Genomic DNA, 21,930 nt, shown 5'->3' on the forward strand with positions numbered 1-21,930 from the left:
GTCAGACACTCAATGTAGCCTCTATTTTTAAAGAAATAGACACTTATAGATAGACACACTCCTCTTCAGTGTCTCATGGGCTCATGAATCTAGCAGGTTGGATACCCCATGAACTGAGGCACATCCTAATCCTCCACTCTCTTCATCTCATGTCTTACTGAATGGGTTTCATGTCCAAAAATAAAAACAAATCATTGCTTATAACCGTCTTCTGAGGATGAATCTTGCTGAACTTGGCGGTGCTGTTCCTTGGACAAAAAGAGACTTCAACTGAAGTCCTTTTGTGGTTGGTGGGGCCCATCAGAGACTGGAGAATATTCCCAGAGCCTTTAAGAGCCTAAGGTGGCTTCCACACCGTGGAGAGACATTAAGGTTAGATAACAGGGAAGAAGCCTCACTTTAATTATCTCAATGTCCATGTCTGTAGACCCCTTCACAGACCATGAGAACACCAGGAAGTCTTCCTGTGCCCCATTAGCCTGCAAACTCCATGAGGGCAGGGTCTCCTCACTCATCTTGGTTATCTGTCTAGTTCACTGTAGTGCCTAGCATAGGCCTGCCCAAATGGATCTTAATGAAAGGTGGGTGAGATTAATGGAAGCAAATTAGAGCTCGTGCTTGTGAGGGGCAGGAATGCAGGACATAATTCTGCCTAAGTCACGGAACATTCAGAGGAAGGATTTTCCCATTCATCATTGACATATCTGGAGAAATGATGGCCCTATTTGGGGCATTCCTTCACCAGAGATTCTCAACAATGGAGTCTTTGCTCTTGGAATTCAGGTCGTAGACCCATAATAATGGTTCTGTCATCTGGTGAGGGGAGCCCTAGACTGGATAGGGCCTCTTAGTAATGGAGGAATGGACGGCGAGGAGTCTATCACATGTGTCTATCCCTTTGCTCCTTTCTACAACATACATGTCAAGTCCCCTCTATGTGGGACACGGTCTGCCTATAGGGAAAAACAAGTCAGGAACCCCAAATAGAAGATGCCAGGGATTATTGCCGATGCTACATTTCTGCCATTACCATCTTCCCCCTCTGCTCCTATTGAATTCCTATCCATTTTTGAGCCCTATTTCAGAAAGTCTCCCTGATCATCCACAACCACTCATTATAAGAACTTTATAAGAGTTTTACAGAGCCTTAGGAAACCCAATGGAATATCATTCTCACACATCATCACTTTTCTACCTGAAAGCCCAGAATTTGGGTGACTCTGGGGAATAGTGCGTATGTTTCCGGGACCAGACAGTTCCTCGGCTGTTGCCCATCCACACATCACAACCTGCATCTGCCAAAGCGAAGGCCAGGCTGCTCTCGGGAGGATTTGCGATCCAGATACTAGCAGACACAAACATACCATGCTGCAAATAGACAACGGGCCGCTGAGCTGCAGAATGTAGGAGGAGAGAGAGATCTTATAACCAAGTTCAAAAGTATTTCCCCCTGAATCTGCTTCCTAAGCAAGCCTAAATGCCTAAATACTCCCCTATGTATCATAGGTACATCACTGGAAGAGATTTTAGTGGTCTTATATTCCCATCCCACATCATCTAGATGGAAACTGAGTCACAGAGTCACATAACTAGAGTCTAAGGCAGGATCTGATCCCAGGTCCTTATAACTCCAAATCCTGTGCCCTATCAATGAGAGGTCTTGTTGTCTCTAAATCACTGTAATGACCCCAGTAGACCTTCCCCCTTCACTCACTGAAGAAATCCTGCTTTGAGTTACCCTTTTAGGGTAAAACCACCAGTAAGGGTGAAAAACCTCTTTCCTGACTGTGGATAGCTTGAATCATATCAAATAGCCCATCAGTTCTCCAAGAATCTTACCCTCCCCCCACTGCCAGGCCGAACTATCGTGAATTAGCACTGGTCCCCAGATGTGGATTCTTCACTCATTCTCCCCTCATGGGCTTTCTTGACCCAAAGAAGAACCCTATAAAATCCTACTGGATTTAGTTGTGTTTATATGCCTACCTCTCCTCAGGGCTAAGTGAACCAACCCTATTTCTACCATTCTCCTCAGTTGTCCTTTCATGCTATAAAAATGTCTCCTCAATAAAGCTGATGTGTTCTACTGTATTGTGTGCTCTATTTTAGCTTTTACTGAATTATTGATATCTAAACCCTCTAAACCTATATTGATACTTTCACAGCTAGTAAATATCTAAGCGGGGATTTAAACCACCTGTTCCTGCCTCCAAGCCCAGAACTCTTTCTTCCATCATGCCTCAACTACCTCCTATCCAAGTGAATTCTAGGCATTGACTCACATGAGCTTTAGGTCTCATTGTGTTGAACTATGTATAACATGGTGACTCCTACCTGTTTGGTTGGAGTTTCTTTTCCCATAAGGGATCCTGAATACACCAAGAATGAAGCCATCTTCTGTTTTGACATCATATTTTTCACTGGGATACCCCCAGTAGGAAATAATCTGGCTCTGTATGGAAAGAAAAAGTCTTCAAATTGGTGCCATTGGATAGTACACATCTGAGGTAAAAGCCTCAGATGTTCCTGGGCCATATAGAGAAAGGTAAAGATCTTGGGACAGTCTTAGAAAGGAGGGAGACCCTTACAGAAGGCATCATGTAAGGGTTAAGGGAGGAACATCAAAAGATAATATTAAGGAGGGCTTTCTAGAGCAGTGGTAGCAAACATTTTAGAGACAGTGCCCAAACAGCAACCCTCATACCACATGTGAGCGCCCCACATAACCCCCAACTCCCTTTGGGTTCCTGGGCAGAGGGGTAGACCATGTGAGAAATGTCTTCAGGCACTTGTGGAGAGGGAGAAGGGAGCAGCCCCCTCTGGCACATGTGCCATAGGTTTACCAACACGTTTAAGGGATTTTCTGTGACTTCCAAAGTACTTTCTTCAGAGCAACACCATGAACAAGAAGGGAAAACATTTCCACTTTATATACTTTAGCAGTGAAGTTTAAAGAAATGAATCAACTACCTCAAGGTCACAGAGGTAATAAGTGGCTGGATAGATTTGAATTCACACATGTAGGAATAAGTCACATTCCCACATTTCTAGAGGTTTGGATCACTTACAATTTTGTTGGTGTTGGATACCTAAACTAATAAACAACAAGTTTTATAGGAGAGGGAGGAGCATATTCAAGAGATACCAACAGATCAAATCAATAGACCTAGGAATTAGATTGAATGTTGTGGAGGTGACAAAGGCTGAGAAGATGTGGATGACCCTTCCCTTCCCTTCCCTTCCCTTCCCTTCCCTTCCCTTCCCTTCCCTTCCCTTCCCTTCCCTTCCCTTCCCTTCCCTTCCCTTCCCTTCCCTTCCCTTCCCTTCCCTTCCCTTCCCTTCCCTTCCCTTCCCTTCCCTTCCCTTCCCTTCCCTTCCCTTCCCTTCCCTTCCCTTCCCTTCCCTTCCCTTCCCTTCCCTTCCCTTCCCTTCCCTTCCCTTCCCTTCCCTTCCCTTCCCTTCCCTTCCCTTCCCTTCCCTTCCCTTCCCTTCCCTTCCCTTCCCTTCCCTTCCCTTCCCTTCCCTTCCCTACATATTTTGTTCCAGGTAAAGTCATTGTAAAGCAGATAGAGTGTAACCTGAAACAGAATAAAATACCTGCAAGATCCCATTACTGGATGTTTGTTTCCAAAGAGATGGTGTCACTTTATTTAAAGACTTGTTGGTCACATCAATTTCCCAAATGGCTTGTGTGGATGAAGCACAACTAGGCACATCTGCACTTTGTATTTTTGTTTCTGTTTCTATCTTATCTGGGATCCAATCATGAAGCTTTATCCTTTTTTTTTTTGACCTATTGAATTTGTAATCATTCCAATGGGGCCATCTTCTGTTTGCTTGTTTAAAATGTGCTTTTCTGAGGATGACATTTTAAATTCTTTTTTTTTTTTTACTCTTCTATAACTTGCCCCTTTTATTTTGGCCAGAGTTGCTCTTTTTTCTTGTTTATGAGAATTGCCTTTAAATTGTCAGATGAAGTTGTGTTTAATCACAAATAGGATAAATATGGAAAAAAATAATAAAAGACATTCAGACACTCAAAAAAGTCCCCTAGTATGGGGGCAGGAACTGGGGAGAAGAGAAATACTATGAGCCAGGCACTGAACTCATTTCCCATTTTCATTAACAGGACTTACGATATTCATGTCAGCTTCTGGATTTTGCACACGTGTAATGTTAGTGCTGCCAAAAGCAGTTCCCAAAAGAAGTATCCAACAAGCATCTGCTAAAAGCCACTGGATTTCACATCTTCCTAAAGAGAAAGAAAGGTTGATTTGTGATCAATGACACTAGAGGGACAGGGGAGAGAAGAGAATATATATATATAATATGCATATTATGTTCCAGGAACTCCGCTAAGAGCTTTTGATCCTTACAACAACCCTTGGAGGCAGGTGCTGTTATCCCCATTTTGCAGTTGAGGACTGAGGCCAACAGAGGTTAAGTGTCTTGCTCAGAGACACATACCTAATCAGTTGTCATGGCTAAATTTGAACTGAATAGACCCTGGATTCTATTCACAGCACCATCTAGCTGAATTTAATTGAAATATTCCCTAATAGAAATAATAGCCAACATTTATAAGTTACATTTTAATCCAAATCAAATACTTGATGAAAAGCTCCCACAAATATTCAGGAATGAATGAGGTACTTGGCATTTCTTATATAATTATTATTGCAGCTATAGTGTAAGAACCAGACCATAGACACCCTACAGGGTGTGATAGACCAGTTCTTTACTGGTTATTTTAATAAACTTTCACATTCCTTTGAGAAAACAGTGAAAACATTAGCATAATTCATAGTTGATTTAGCAGGAAGAGTCACTTATATCCAGTTGGAACATATCTGGGAACAAATAGATACTAACATTTGGTTATAGAAAGTTAGGCTGTTGTTCTGTTCAGAGAAAGGAAAGTTTGCCATGGGAAGGACTGTTTCCCATAATCCTTCAGAGTAGTAATGCCAAATCTGGCCCTTTGATGTAACATCACTCTGTAAGAGAACAATGACAACTACAAAGATTACTAGAATCTTGATTCCCTTCAGCATATGACCAATCATAGGTACAATAATCCATGGAGTCTTTGAGTAGGAAGGCACCTTCCAGTCAATTGAGTCCATACTTTTCATCGACAATGCAGCTGTATGAGGTGGTAGAAAGATATATGATAGAACACTGGAATAGATTCCTGCAGGAGTGGGTTCTGATTACCTGGCTATAATATTTATCAGTTATGTCACCTTAGACAAATTACTTAACTAAAGAGAAGTTCTTAAAAAGTATAATTGGACAAATAGAAAAGGAGGTACAGAAGCTCACTGAAAAATATAATTTCTTAAAAATTAGTATTGGATAAGTAGAAGATAATAACATCATGAGACATTGATAAATAATAAAATGATAAAAAGAATGAAAATAAAAGAAAATGTGAACTATTGCAACAGAAAAAGTGATTGGGAAGAGATCACTTAAAAATTATTGGAGTACCTGAAAGTCATAATAAAAAAAGGATGCTAGATATCATATTTTAAGAAACTATCAAGGAAATATACCTTGATATCCTAGAAGCGGAAGGTAAAATAGAAACTGAAAACAACCTACTGATCACCTCCCAAGAAAAGACCCCCAGATGAAAACTCCAAGAACTATTAAGGCCAAATTTTAGAGTTCCACAATTAAAGAGAAAATATTTCAAGCTTACAGAAAGAAACCAGTTAGACTCCATGAAGTCACAGTTACAATCACACATGACTTGGAGGTTTCCATTTTAAAGGAGCAGAAGGCTTGGGATATGATATTTCAGACTGCAAAGCAACTAGATACAGGAGAGACAACTTAAGAATTATTGGTCTACTGGAAAGACATGATTAAACAAAAAACCTGGACATCATAATACAGGAAATTATCAAAGAAAACTGCCCAGATATTCTTGAACAAGAAAATAAAAGAGAAATTGAAAGAATCTGTAGATCACCTTCAGAAAGAAATCCTTGAATGACAGCTTCCAGGAATATAATAACTAAATTCAAGAGCACCTAAACCAAGGAGAAAATACTTCAACCAACCAGAAAGAAACAACTCAAATACCATGGATCTATAGTTAGGATCACACGGGACTTAGCAGCTTCCACATTAAAGAATCAGAAGGCATATAATATGATATTCAGGAAGGCAAAAGTTTCAGGTTTACAAGCCAGAGTCACCTATCCAGAAAAACTGAATATATTCTTTCAAGGGAAAATATGGTTATTCAATATGATAGAAGGTTTCCAAGTGTTCCTGAGGAAAAAAACAGATCTAAACAAAAAAATTTGAAGTCTAAACATGAGATCCAAGAGAAGTCTAGAAACATAACTAAGAAAGAGAAAATTAAAGGCCTAATAAGGTCAAACTGCATGTATTCCAACATAGAAAGAGGATATATGCAATTCTAATTTTTTTTTAAACCCTCACCTTTCATCTTGGAATCAATACTGTGTATTGACTCCAAGGCAGAAGAGTGGTAAGGGCTAGGCAATGGGGGTCAGGTGACTTGCCCAGGGTCACACAGCTAGGAAGTGGCTGAGGCCAGATTTGAACCTAGGACCTCCTGTCTCTAGGACTGGCTCTCAATCCACTGAGCTACCCAGCTGCCCCTGATATATGCAATTCTTCAACATTATTCTTAGTAGTAGAGCATATAGAAAGAATATAGTTAGAGATTGGGGAAGTAAACAGATTATGATGATACAATATACAAAAAAAATCAAGGGGTAAAAAAAGGATTGCATTGAGAGAAAAGGGAAGGGAGAGATGGAATGGTGTAAATTATATAACATAAAGAGGTGTGAAAAATTATTATGGAGGAAGGATGAGGGTGGTGATGGGCAATGCTATTTTCTCTAATTATATGACAATTAATATGACAGTCTAGGTGAAATGGATGAATAGTTACAAAAATATAAATTGCCTAGATTAACAAAAGAGGAAATAGAATGCTTAAATAATCCCTTCTCAGAAAAAGAGATTGAACAAACCATCAATGAACTGCCCAGGAAAAAAAAAATCCCCAGGGCCAGATAGATTCACAAGTAAATTCTATCAAACATTTAAAGAACAACTAATTCCAATACCACACAAATTATTTGATTAAAATATGCAAAGTGTCTTACCAAATTCTTTTTATGACACAAATATGGTACTGATACCTAAGCCAGGCAGACGAAAAACAGAGAAATAAAACTACAGACCAAAAATCTTAAATAAAACCCTAGCAACGAGATGATGGCAAGTTATCCTAAAACTTAATCACTTTGACCAAGTGTGATTTATACCATCAATGCAAGGACGGTTTAATAGTAGGAAAACCATCCACATAATTGACCCTATCAATAATCAGACCAACAGAAATCACATGATTAGCTCAATAGATGCAACTGACAAAATACAGCACCCATTCCTATTGAAAACACTAGAAAGTATAGGAATAAAAGGGCCTTTCCTCAAAATAAGTAGTATTTTTTACAAATCATCAACAATTATCATTTGCAACTGAGATAAGTTAAAAGCCTTCCCAATAAGATCAGGAGTGAATCAAGGATGCCCATTATCACTACTATTATATAATATTGTACCAGAAATCTAGCTTTAGAAATTAGAGAATAAAGAGAAATTGAAGGGATTAAAGTAGGTAATGAGGAAACTAAACTATCACTCTTTGTAGATGATATGACGATATACTTAGAGAATCCTAGAAAATAACTAAAAAACTAATGGAAATAATCAATAACTTTTGCAATGTTGCAGGGTACAAAATAAACCCACATAAATCATCAGTATTTTTATATATTTCCAACAAAAATCAGCAGCAAGAATTAGAAAGAGAAACTCCATTTAAAACCACTCTGGACAATATAAAATATTTGTAAATCTATCTGCCAAGACAAACTGTATAAATGGAGATTTTGAACCCTAGACTTCAATTCCCAGAAGTCCTTGGTATTTCCTAGAATCCCCAATAATCTCTCCTGCGTCTCCATGTTGTCAAGATCATGATTATTGGTATTTAACTAGCAGTAATGCCTCCCACCCTCTTCCTTTGCAAATGATGCAGCAAAGATAGTGGTAAGCTAAGTGCGGGGATTTTAAATGGGCTAATCAGCCATGGGCACATGGTTTTTATTTTGTATCCTCTTTATTCCTTGATTTCTAATGATCCTTAATAAAGCTCCAAAAATATAATATTTTTACTATTAGAGATATAATTTAATTTTTACAAAACTATATGAACACAACTACAAAACACTTTTCATACAATTAAAACTAGATCTAAACAACTGCAAAAACATTAATTTCTTCTGGGTAGGATGAGCTAATATAATAAAAATGACAATCCTACCCAAATTAATGTACTTATTCATTGCCATACCTATGAAACTACCAGAAAACTTTTTTTTAGAATTAGAAAAATAATAATAAAATTCATCTGGAAGAACAAAAGATCAAGAATATCAAGGGAATTAATGGGGAAAAAAAGTGAAGTAGGGTGATCTAGCAGTGCCAGATCTTAAACTGTAGTATAAAGCAGTATTCATCAAAATAGTCTGTTACTGGATAAGAGATACAAGGGTAGATCAATGTGCTAAATTACAGGTAAATAACCCTAGCAATCTTGTGTTTGATAAACCCACAGATCCTAGCTTTTGGGATAAGAACCCACTATTTGACAAAAACTCCTGGGAAAATTAGAAAACAATATGGTAAAAATTAGGTTTAGATCAATATCTCACAACCCAAACCAAGATAAAGTCAAAATAGGTACATGATTTAAGCATAGTGATATGATAAGTTAATTAGGTGAACATGTAATAGTATACCTGTCAGATCTATGGAGAAGGAAAGAATTTAAGACCAAGCAAGAAACAGAGAATGTTACCAGATATACAATGAATAATTTTGATTAAAAGTTTGTGTACAAATAAAACCAATGCAACAAAAATGAGAAGGGAAGCAACTAGCTGGGAAAAATTTTATAACAAAATTCTCTGACAAAGGTCTAATTTCTCAACTGTACAGAGAACTTAGTCATTTATAAAAAATCATATAATTCCCCAATTAATGAATGGTCAAGGGATATGAATAAGCAATTTTCAGATGAAAAAATCAAAACTATCAATAATCATATGAAAAATGTTCTAAATTCCTCCTGATTAAAGAAATGCAAATCAAAACATCTTTGAGGTGCCATCTTGTACCTAGTGGAGTGACAAATATGACAGTAAAGGAAAGTAATAAATATTGGAGGGTATGTGACAAAATTGGGACACTAATGCCCTTGCTGGTGGAGTTGTTAATTGATCCTACCATCTGGAAGGCAATTTGGAATTATGCCCAAAGGGCATTGAAAGAATGCATGTCCTTTGATCCAGCAATACCACTACTGGGCTTGTGTACCAAAGAGATAAAAAAATTGGAAAGGTTCTGTTTGTACAAAAATATTTATAGTTGTATTCTTTGTGGTGTCAATAAATTGGAAAATGAGGGGATGTCCCTTGATTGGGGAATGACTGAACAAATTTGACATCTGATGGTGATGGAATACTATTGTGCTATAAGGAATGATCAACTGCTTGATTTTTTTTTTTAACTCTTACCTTCTGCTTGAGAATCAATACTGTGTATTGGTTCCAAAGCAGAAGAATGGTAAGGGCTAGACAATGGAGATTAGGTGACTTACTTGCCCAGGACCACACAGCCAGGAAGTGTCTGAGGCCAGATTTGAATCTAGGACCTCCTGTCTCTTGGCCTGGCTTTCAATCCACTGAGCCACCCAGCTGACCCTTGCATGATTTCTATAATAACTGGTGAGACCTACATGAAATGATGCAGAGGGAAATAAGCAGAACCAGGAGAACATGATACACAATAATTGAAACATTGTGGGATGACCAAATGTAATTGACCTTGTGCCTAAAAGCAATGCAAGAATCCAGGACATCTCTGAAAGAACTTATGAGAAAAAATCTTATCCACATCCAGAGAAAAAACTGTGGGAGTAGAAATCCAGAAGAAAACATATGACTTATCACTTGTTTGTATGGGCATATTATTTGAGGTTTTGGTTTTAAAAGATTACTCAGTTACAAAAATGAATAATATGGAAATAGGATCTGAGTGATAATATATGTATAATGCAGTGAAATTGCTTGTAAACTCCAGGAGCAAGTAGGAAAAAAAGGGAAGGGAGACAACAAGAATCATGTAACCATGGGAACAAAATGTAAAAATGAACAGCAAAAATTTCTATTAACAACAACAAAAAGAATCATGGGTAATCTTAATACATTCATGGGAAGCTTCTTACTGGAGAACCTTTAAGGCTGAATTCCATTTTATGGATAAATATTATCTTGTCATAGAGATAATGTGGAGATTTGTTTTGCTTGACTATGCATACATCACAAGCATCTTTCCTTTTAATTTAAGGTGATAGGAAGGAAAGAACATATTTTGTAAATAAAAAAATAAACAGAAAAGCAAATTGTGTGTAAATCTTTTGAGAGAATGATGAATATTTAATAAAATGGAGGATTTTCAAGCATTCCTAATGAAAAGACCAGAGTTGAGTAGAAAATATGAGTTTAAAATATAATACTCAAGTGATGCATAGAAATGGAAACAAAAAATAAAAATGATAAGGGACTGAATAATGTTAAACTGTTTAGATTCCAATATGGGGATTTGATATCTATAACTCCTAAGCTCCCATTATTTGGGCAATTAAAAAGAGTGTATCTAGACAGAGGGAACATGTGTAAGTTGGCTATGATGGAAAGATCCTCCAAAAAACTAAGAAGAGAGAAAGAAGGATGCACTGGAAGAAGGGGGAGAGGAAGAATGGTAGAAATTGTTTCATAAAATAGACATAAAAGGAAGGAAAAGTGAGTATTGGTGGAAGACAATGTTTGAGCCTCACATTCTTCAGTTATTTCAAAGGGAATAACATACACACTAAGAGGAATAGTCAGTAGAGAAGTACAAGGGAAAGGGAGTAAGAGAAGGGGATTAACACAGTTCATAATCATAATTGTGAATGTGAATGGGTTAAACTCATACATAGAAGGAAATGGATACCAGAATGGATCAGAAAACAGAATCCAACATTATGTCATTTACAAAAATTACACTTGAAAGAGAAACAAACAGAGAAAAAATAAGGGGCTACCGCAGAATCTATTATACTTCTGCTGAGGTAGCAATCATGATTTAAGACAAAACAAAAGCAAAAAGAGATCTCGTTAAAAGAAATAAATAGATAATCAGAATTCCATATTTGGTAAAAATTGTTGGTCAAGCTAGAAAGCAATCTTGCAGGAACTGTATATAGACCAGTGTCTTTCACCATTTGCCAAGGTAAAATCAAAATGGTTATGTGAGCTAAGCATAAAGAGAGGTATCAGAGAGAAATTAGAAGAACAGGGAAGATATTACCTGTCAGGCTTAAGGATGAGAAAATAATTTAAGAATAAACAAAGGATAAAAAGCACTGGGAAAAGCAAAATGAATAATTTTGAATATATTAAATTAAAAAGGTTTTAAAGAAATATAACTAATGTAGCCAAGATCTGAAGAAAGGCAGAGAGAGCAGATAGGTGGCTTTGTGGATTGAGAGCCAGTCTTCAAGCAGGAGGTCCTGGATTCAAATTTGACCTCAGACATTACTCAGCTTTGTGATTCTGGGCTAGTCACCTTAACTCCATTTCCTAGTCATTTCCACTCATCTGCTTTGAAGGCATAGTATTAATCCTAAAAGAGATAATGAGTGTTTAAAACAAAAAAGAAAGTAGAAAATTGGGGGGGAAATTGAACATTTTCCTCATTAGAGTTCTTATAATTAAAATGTATCGAGAATTTTGTCAAATTTATAATAAGATGACACCTTCCCTATTTGATAAATGGTCAAAATATATGAACAAACTGTTTTTGGATGAAGAAATCAGTTATATAGAAGGATATGAAATAATGCTCTAAATCATTATTGATTAAAGAAATGCAAATCAAAGAAACTCTGAGATATCATCTCAAACATATCAGATTGGCTAAAATTATAAGAGGGCAAAATGGCAAATGTTGGAGATAATGTGGAAAAGCAGGGATACTAATACACTATTGTTGGAACCATGACCTGATCCAGTCACTTTAGAGAGTAATCTAGAATTATGCCCAAAGAGTTATAATAATAAAACACCTCTTGTGTGTATACACATAGAATAATGTGCCTAACCATCCCAAGATGATTAGGGAAAAAGGAAGAGAACTTCTATGTTTTAAAATGTCTATGAACTGGAAATTCATGGGATGCCCCTCCATTGAGGAATGGATGGAAACAATGTGTATATGATTGCGATGGAATGCTACCACACCGTAAGAAATGAGGAGCAAATTGATATAAAAATATAAAGAGACCTACATGAAATTTTGAAGAGCAAAATGAGCAGAATAAAGGGAGCATTATACACAGCGTCTGAAGAATGACTTCTTGATGTCTACCTCCAGAGAAAGAATTTGATAAACAGAAAAAAATCAAGATGTAGTTTTAAATATACACGTATCTTTTTGTCAAGTGATGCTTACTTTACTTTAGTGCAGGGAGGACAGGGGCCAAGGGAGATGTCTGGGAATTTTAATGTAACGAACAAATGAGTTGATAAAAAAGATATCTTCGATCTGGTGGACAGATTTATTATATAATAAAGAAAACTATATCATACATAGCTTTCAAGGATAAATTAATTTTCATACTGGAGTGAATTGATCACAATTCTGTAAAATTCATAATCTCTTTTAGCACAGAGAAAGCATGAACCTCACTAGGGGGATTTAACACCCAGAAAGTCCTATTTCTAAACTCAATTCATTAAAGATTGCTTATGAATAAGGCAATTGGGATGGGAAGATACCTTTCATCCTGAAAACAAGACACATGGATAGGGGATGTAGTAAATAGAGTGCTGGCCTTGAGTCAATGAGATCCCAGTTCAAATCCAACCTCAGAAACTGCCAAGCTCTGTGACTCCAAATAAGTCAGTTAGCCTGTCTATTTCTATTTTCCAATCTGTAAAAGAGGGTAACTCGGTTATTATGAGGACTAAATAAGACCATTTTTCTAAAGGGTTTAGCACAGGGCCTGACAACAGGCAGTTAAATGCTTATTCCATTTCATTCTTGCTAGTTAATGAAAACTGAAATCACCGAGTGGGATTTTTGTTGACTCCACGTATATTAAAACCAAGTTAAACTAATATCCAATATGGTGAAAATTTCTTTTTCAACCACAAGTGGTAACTTGGTATCCTACGAAACAAAACAAGGTGAAATAAAAGTTAAATAAAAAATATTCCCCCTTTCCCCTTTCAAGCATTGTACCCAGCAATTGAAGTATAGGCACAACATGGTCTGGAAGGGATCTGAGCACAGTCTGACAGCTGCAGATAATTTCTTGCTGGCCTTTTAGATGACATTCTCTTACCTTTGATAACTGGGTCCATGACGCTCAGTGGAGAAAAGGCTCTTGTGTCAATGCCAACCTTTACTGGAAACTGATGGCAGTCCGAGGCACCACACTGTCAAAGCAAATACGTAAAGCATCCTTCAGCATTGTCTTTAGTGATCTGATCTATTGGCAACAACATTTTATTAAAAGGCCAATTTAAAAAATTCAAACCTCTATTAGGAGGACCGTCGTCGAGCAGAGATCCTTCTCCGTCAACCAGCCCCTGGACCAAGATGTCGGGGTCTCAAACTCTCACAGAAATGACCTCACTCTCAGGCTCTATGTTAAGTTACAACTTGGGAACATGGGACTTATCCCTGGGAAGGGAAAACGAGTCAAAGGGACAACGGGGGATGTGTGATCAGAACAGTCTGGATCCTACAGTGTCCAGAATGAAAAATAACATTGTAAATCATAGGATTCAAATGAAAGTAGTTTTATGAGAAACAATGAGCTAACCTCTATCTTATCACAGGAAGAGAACGTTAATATCTCAGAGCGTGCGCTCAAGTTGGCACGTAGGCCATTTTGTTTTCATTATCAACTGGCAGCTTGTCCATATTGAGCTCAGCACACTTTCGCTAGGTCCAGAGCGTTGCTTAACTTTAATTATCTAAACATTTGAGATCTGCTGTTGTGCTTCCACACTCCCCCTTACTCTCCTCAACACACTATTGTCCAGCCATGTTGACGTTCCTCCAAAGGGAGGCCTTAGAAGCTCAAGCATCCCCATGACTCTCCATCTCTCATCTCGTGTCTTTAAACTGGCTGTTCTCCATCCTTTGGAGGTCTTCCCTCCTCATCTACACTTCATAGAATCCCTGGTTTCCATTAAGACTCAGCTCAAGGGCTATCACGTCCTGCTCCCTCCCAGCCCCTGACTACGAGTACCTTCTGGCCTCCACTGGGAAATGAGCTGGGATGTGGGCACGAAAAAGTGTGCGTGGCTATCACGTCTTTCTTTGGAATGTCGGAGTAATTCTCTTCTTTCTTTGTCTATCCCATGGCTGCGTTAGTGGGTGCCTAACAAGTGCCTGATGATTGTTTGATCATAGATAATAACCCTGAAGCCCAGAGAGGCTAATTTTTGCTGCATTATTTTGGCTTGTGCAAAACCAGTGTAATTTTATTCCAAGTTGACCCTTTGACTTCTTTCTCTGTGAGTTGCTTTAACTCTTATTTGGCCGGGGACTAGTTCTCACATGGAGCTCCGAGAAGCTCTAGCAAGTACAGCAGCTACATCGTGGTAAACCCATCGGGGCAGATGGACCAAACAAGGCTGAGGGGAACTGCGAGGTCTCAAACGCATCGGCGAATTAGGGGATGTCTACACCAGCCATGGGAAGACTTCCTCCAGCAGAATGGAGACACGTAAGTCATGAAGGAGACACAAGAAGGTGCTGTGGAGCTCTTGGAGCTTGCCTAGGTGTTGAAGAAGCCAAGGCCATCCACCGCATCCCATGCCATGGCTGGTCATCCTGATTTGTGTCTCATCTTTGGGCTCCGAGGACTTGCTGCAACTCTACCTCATTCAAATGCAATTCACGTGCATGTCAAGACGTCCCCCGAGGACAGCATTCCAGACTGAAGCACAGCCAAATACACGCACACACACACGCGCACACACATACGCATTTATATATAAAATAGAGAGCTGTGTGTATTTAGAGGGGCAGCGATAGTCACGCACATACATGCATAGTCACACATATCCATACATGTCTATTTGTATGTGCATGTATGTATATGTAAATCCACACGTATGATTACATATATCCACACACAGAGATAATCATCTCTCTGGTCAAATTGGAATACTGGTAGGAAATCTGGAAAAGTGACGATACCTTCAGGAACGTTTGATCCAGCCCTTTGTGCAGACTCCAGACTAGACTGGACTGATTTCGGCGCTCAGGGAGGAGCCCCATCATACGCTCATAGTCCTTCTGGCAAGCTCTCACATACCACATGTACATTGCTTGGCAGATCTTGCAGCGGGAGCTTCTGGCACCCAAGGAGTCGGGAACACGAAGCTGATGCGCCTTTTACCCCTGAGGTCCCACGAAACAACCCAGTGTTGGAGGCTCACGAGGGCCGAGACCTGGAAAATCAGGCTGGGGCTCTCCACCCCCAAAATGAGGTCCCAACGGAGACCTGATGAAGCGCTGGAAGGGGTCACGAGGGTGGGGAATGGCTTTCTGGGGAGAGATGCTACTGTTACTGGCTAAAAGCGAATGTTTAGAGAGCCCATACTATGTGCCTCATTTGGTCCTCACACCATCTTATCTCCATTTTCCTGATGAGGAAAACAGAGATGAAGTGACTTGTCCAGGGTCACACAGGGAGGAAGCGTCAGATTTTAACTCCTATCTTCCTGAACCCAGACCCAATGACTAGAGACTGGTATGAAACAGGTAGAAGGTGGCTAGATGATTCCGTGGGTGGCAAAAGACCTGAGTTCAAATCCTTCCTCAGATACTTCCTAGCCCAATGTCTGGACCTAACAACCTCTATGGAGTCAGTTTCCTCATCTGTAACATGTGGATGAGAGCACCTACCTCCCTGACTTCCTGTGAGGATCAAGTGAGGTAGATGTTAGCACTCATTTGTATTTGTACTACACGTCAATACCAAAAAAAGGCTCTAAAGCCAACGTCACTCTCCAGCACAATCCACACTGCTCGACTGTATCGCATTAGTCAGGACGGCATCAAGGCTTTCGAAAAGAGAATTCTGTGTGAGCCATGACAGCTATGTGGTGTGAAGATTTGATTATTTATTACAGAGTCAACAGTCCATTTCACAGTCAGTCAACTAGCACCTTTTCTGAGGAAGCTGGGTGACTCAGTGGATAGAGAGCAAGGCCTGGAGGGGGAGGTTCTGGGTTCAAGTCTGGCCTCCAACACTTCCCAGCTGGGTGACCCTGGGCAAGTCACTTGACCCCCATTGCCTGGCCCTTACCGCTCTTCTGCCTTGGAGCCACTACCTAGCATCTATTCTGGACAAAAGGTAAAGGTTTTATTAAGCACCTGCCACATGCCAGCGTGGCCCTGAGCCCTGGGGATACAGAGAGTCCAACGACAGTCCCTGCCTTCCAGAAGCTGCAAATGTAACCTGGGAGGCAGCACAGCACGTCAACAGCATCCAGACAGGCTAACCTGAAGGGGTCTCAGAGGGAAGGTGCATTGTCCAAGGCTTCTTTCAGCCCGCGGGGTAGAAGGAAGCCCAAGAAGGTGGAAGAATGAGGGAGGGCAGCTTTCTAGGTGTGGGGAGAGCCCGGCGCATGCCTAGAGCTGGGGAGCAGCAAGGAGGCCAGAGTCACCTCAGGGGACGCGGAGGAGCGGCAGCGGGGAGGAGGAATAAGAACGAGAAAGCTGGGAGGGGGCCACGCTATGGGGGGCTCTATGAGCCTGCCGGAGGATCTGAGGAGGGGAATCTATATAGCAGCTGTTACGTCCAGCCATTATACGAAGCACTTTTGCCAAGATTCTCTCTTTTGATCCTCTCAACAACCCTCTGAGGTGGGTGCAATTCTTTTTCCCGAACTACAGTTGGGGAAATTGAGGCATACCGAGGTAAAGTGACCTGTGCAGAGGCTTACGTTGGCAAGGAGAAGAGAAGGGCTGCTTCTTCATTGGAATAGAGGTTAAAGGGGGGGGCATCCCTGAGGCGAGATGAGGAGCGAGGGAGGAGAGGGAGTTCCTTGAGGCAGGCTCTCCCTGGGAGGGTGAGGGCTGGGGAGCCATGGCAGGCTTGAGGAATGAAGAAAAGATTGAGAAGAATCATATGATAAATGGGATAATGAGTCAAATACAAAGGCATATGAGGACTGCCCTTGGCACAGAGATTACACAACGCAGATCCGCAGTGTGTCTGTCTGTCAGCGGGGTTTTCTGAGTTTTCTCCAGCTTCCTTCAGCAGCAGGTGTGAAGGAGTCCAGGCGGCCGGTGGTGGAGGCAATCCGGGGATGGAGGCTTTGAAGGACGAGGTCAGTGTTTCCAAGAGGGGAGGGGATTAAAGAGAAGAGGACGGAGCTGGGTGGAACTGGCTCACCCAGAGGAAGGGAGGAGAGTGCACCCAGTGAGAGGGTGATGGGCTGGCTGGCTTTCAAGGATGGAGAGGTGGAGAGATCGGAAGTCCTGGGGCCAGTGGAGAAGGTGCTTTGGGCTTCCAGGGCAGAGGGGAAAGGAGAAGGATGCTAGCGTGTGCTCCTATGAAGAGATGTGTTCACGACCGCCAGGGCGGTGGGCGAGGGCAAGGTCAAGGCTCTAACCATCCCTCTGGGGTTAAGGTGGGGTCGGTGCAGAAATAGGTCACGGAAAATGAGTACAGGAGGGTGTTTGAGGAAGTTTCCGGATGGATGCTAATCCCATCCCTTTGTATTAGGGGAGGCTCTGGGGAGGAGTGAGGCAGGCATTGCCTTGAGGAAGGAAGGAGGAGGGAGGGAGGGAAGGAGGAAGGGAGGCTGTCCCAGACTTCTGTAGACACCAGACGGGAATCTCGAATGGTTGGTTGGTAGGTACGAGTTGTCCAAAGCTCAAAGGAAGAGAAGTAAGTCACTGAGTGGTGGAGCTAGAGGCAGAACCTGGATGAGGCCAGGGAGCAAGGTGTGTCTCAACTCCCCCGCCACAACCCGGCATTGGAAGGGACTCAACGATGGGGCAGCCAGTGCTGGAAAGAGAGGCCCGCAGGAGCTGTCCTTAGCAAGGAGCCAGGTCTCAGGGAGTGCAAGAAAGTGGAAGGGCTGGGACACCTTTGTGCCTTGGCATTGACCCTCCCTCCTCACACCTAGAGTGCACCCCTTCCTCATCTCTGCCACACCAAATGCCCACCTTCTTTGAAAATACACCTCTAACACCTCTGGACAGATGTGTCAGCAGGAATACTAGCTCTAAAGTCACAGGACAAATGGGTCCACATGTTGCCTCTGACTCTTGCTTGGACTTTACTGAGACCTTGATGGAATCATTTAATCTCCTTTTGCCTCATTTCCTCATCTATAAAATGAGGGAGTTCTGCTAGGCAACTTTTGATGTCTCTTCCACTTTTAGCTCTGAGATCTGAGGATTCTCTGTACATCTTATCTATCTCCCCTAACAAAATATTAGCTCCCTCTTGTCTTGATATCCCAAATGCCTATCACAGTGTCTATCAAAAATTAAGCTTTAAGGAAACCTTTTTTTTTTGAAGATTTTATTTAATTAGTTGATTTTAGAATATTGTTTCATGGTTACAAGATTCATGTTCTTTCCCTCCTCTCCCCCCAACTCCGTCTGTAGCTGGTGTGCAATTCCCCTGGGTTTTACACATGTCATTGATCAAGACCTATTTCCATATTATTGATATTTGCACTAGAGTGATCGATTAGAGTCCACCTTCCCCATCACATCCCCATGGACCCATGTGATCAAGCAGTTGTTTTTCTTCTGTGCTTCTACTCCCACAGTTCTTCCTCTGAACATGGATACATTCTTTCTCATAAGTTCCTCTGGATTGTCCTGGATCATTGCATTGCTGCTAGTAGGGAAGTCAGTTACAGTCGATTGTGCCACAGTGTATCAGTCTCTGTGTACAACCTCCTAGTTCTGCTCCTTTCACTCTGCATCACTTCCTGGAGGTTCTTCCAGTTCACATGGAATCCCTCCAGTTCATCATTCCTTTGAGCACAATAGTATTCCATCACCAACAGATACTATAATGTGTTCAGCTATTCCCCAATTGATGGACACCCCCTCATTTTCCAATATTTTGCCACCACAGAGTGTGGCTATAAATATTCTTGTACATGTATTTTTAAGGAAACCTTAGCGGATTGGATTTCTAGCTGCCTCTTCCTCCCACCTCAACTCCAATAATGTAGGATCCATGTAAAGCTTATTCACTCTTACAGAGGCTAACTACCATAATAGAAACAAATTCGATTTATACTCTTTGATGCCCACAATCACATTTTATTCATCAAAATGTGGAAACATCTCCCTCCAAAACAACCCAGGTTTTAGATGTCCCAGTAGGCTTCTTTCTAACCATTTCCCCCTCCTCCTGGCTGGAGACTATACAGGTGCAGCCAGTGTGGTTGGCACTGCTCCAAGATCTTTGTCAACCACCCAGCACTACCTCCCAGTCGATAGGAACTTGTTTCTCAAATGTAAAGGGTAAGGAATGCAGGAGCCATGCCCTATCGTGAGGTAGGAACACGATGATAGATCAGGTCTCAGGCAGGTGTTTGTACATCTAATTAAAGGTAGTTAGCACAGAGTTAATAGTATTTCCCATTGGTAATTTGTTTTATAGGAGGGCCTATACATCCTTATCCATTGTTCAAGAATATACAAGTGATGCTTAATATGTTGTAGCAGAAATGGCTTTATCCTATTTGTGAGAAACAAATTATTAAAAAAAAAAAACTTCCTCAAAACAACTCAACCACAAAATCTTAAAACCAAAGTGGAATCGCTTATGTTAACTTGATAAGTTATTTTTTAAGAGAATAGTATTTTTATTCTCACCACATTATCAGTTATATTAGCTGACAAACATCCCTATTATCTTATTGAGGTTAAAAAAACATCAACTATTCTTGCTTCAACCTTTACTTTTTTTTTTAACCCCTTACCTTCTGTCTTAGAATAAGTACTGTGTATTGGCTCCAAGGCAGAAGAGCAGCAAGGGCTAGGCAATGGGGGTTAAGTGACTTGCCCAGGGTCACACAGCTGGGAAGTGTCTGAGGCCAGACTTGAACCCAGGACCTCCCATCTCTAGGTCTGGCTCTCGATCTGCTGAGCCACCCCACTGCCCTCAACCTTTACTTTTGCAATAAAGCCATGGTCCCTCATGGGGAAACAATGGTCAAATGGTTGAATATGAATTTCTGGCTAAAGTTAACTAGCCAAGAGTTTGGAGACAGAAGTTTTCCAGAGTGACTATGACTTGAGGGCATTATAACAGCTGCTGGAAGCCATCTGTTTTCCTGAAGAGGCTGGAAATCCTGCCTTCTTTGGATCTTCTTTGTTTGGCACAAATTGGGCTTTTATGCAAGTGAACAACTGGACCCTGAGCCATGCTGTATCAAGTCCCAAAGCTGACTTTGGGTCACTGTTGGGTCAGTTTAGGGAATACAAAGACAACAGCTAGAACAAGAATAATATGAGCCAATGGGGCAAATTTAATCGTTGTTTGGCCTTTGTATGGCAGACTTTCCAGATTGTCCCATTCCACGAGAGCTTTCTTGTAGTAAAATCACACAATTCAGCCAAACTAACAATGGGGATGTCATCGGAAAGCCCCTGCGCCATTCCCCACACGCCACTGGCTCCCTGCCCCAGCTCTGTATTTTTCAAGTTTTAAACAAATGGATAGAAATGGCCTGGCTTTCCCTCCCACACTGCACTGCACTGAACAGGCAAGAAAAGAAAAATATTTCTTTAGGACAAATATGTCTACTCAGGCCAAACAAACGTCCCCATTAGCTGTACACAAAGGTATTTCTGTTTCATCCAGAACCCAAATCCATCACCACTGGCAGGGGGTGGGGAGCAGGTTTCATCATCGTCTTCTGGAATCCATGACGATCATTGGATGTACAAGGTGATTTGTCTCTACGGCATGTTGTTCTGATAGAAAGTGTGCAATAATGTTCTTAATGTGACATTGGCCCCGTCCTGGAAGCCGAGAAATAGCTCTCTGCACAGGGGCTGCTTTGGAGAATTGCAGCTGTCTCTGGTCAGGTCACCTGCCTTGCCTTTGTTTCCTCTTTCTCTGTGCAGGAACCAGCTTATACATGCCAGACGATGGTAAGAATCCAGCCTAACTTCTCTCTAGACTTCCAGGCTCATACCTCCAGCTACTTCTCAGGCACGTGGAACTAGATTTCCTATAGATACTGATTTAACATCTCCAGTCCCAAACTGAACTAACTCATCATCTCTCTGCTAAACCCACCCACTCCTATCTTCTCTATAACTCTAGAGGGCACCATCTTCCTTGTCCTCCAGGCTCACAAGCCAGGTGGCACCCTGCACTCAACAGTCCTACCATACACCCCCATATTCCAATCTGTTCCCAAGAGCTGCCAATTTCACACCTGCAGTATTTCTAGAACACGTCTCCTTCCTTCTCTGACAGTGCCCGTACCTATGCTGGGGCAGACCTTCATCACCTCACCTCTGGATTGTTGCAATAACTTGCTGGGGGGTGGAGGGGATACCTGTCTGCTTCCAGCCTCTCTCCAGTCCAATCCATTCTCCATTCAGTGGCCAAAGCAACTTTCCTAAAACACAAAACGATGTCACATACACACATACGTACATGCACGCACACACCAATTAACTGCTATGGCTTCCTATCATCTCCAGGATCAAAGACAAAATTATCTGCTTGGCATTCAAAGCCCT

At 41.0% G+C, this 21,930-nt stretch overlaps 1 protein-coding gene across 5 annotated transcripts in view; it reads right to left on the minus strand.

Moving 5' to 3' along the window:
- Positions 1–13,942, minus strand: part of LOC100021431 (lipase member K-like) — a 36,736-nt gene extending 22,794 nt beyond the window's left edge. For 2 of the 5 annotated variants that reach the window (XM_016428638.2, XM_007478305.3), the window contains exons 1-5: positions 13,709–13,942; positions 13,514–13,607; positions 4,137–4,252; positions 2,335–2,452; positions 1,196–1,394 (exon numbers count right to left, since the gene is read on the minus strand). In XM_016428638.2, the coding sequence (XP_016284124.2) occupies positions 1,196–1,394; positions 2,335–2,452; positions 4,137–4,252; positions 13,514–13,532 (452 nt within the window). In that variant the 5' untranslated portion in view covers positions 13,533–13,607; positions 13,709–13,942. Of the gene's footprint in view, positions 1–1,195; positions 1,395–2,334; positions 2,453–4,136; positions 4,253–4,872; positions 4,998–13,513; positions 13,634–13,708 lie in introns of those variants that run through there. The other 3 variants (XM_056795542.1, XM_056795551.1, XM_056795561.1) reach the window with 3 other exon arrangements.
- Between the last annotated feature and the right edge of the window lie 7,988 nt (positions 13,943–21,930).

Source organism: Monodelphis domestica, chromosome 1 (genome assembly GCF_027887165.1).
Source record: "Monodelphis domestica isolate mMonDom1 chromosome 1, mMonDom1.pri, whole genome shotgun sequence".
NCBI lineage: Eukaryota > Metazoa > Chordata > Mammalia > Didelphimorphia > Didelphidae > Monodelphis > Monodelphis domestica.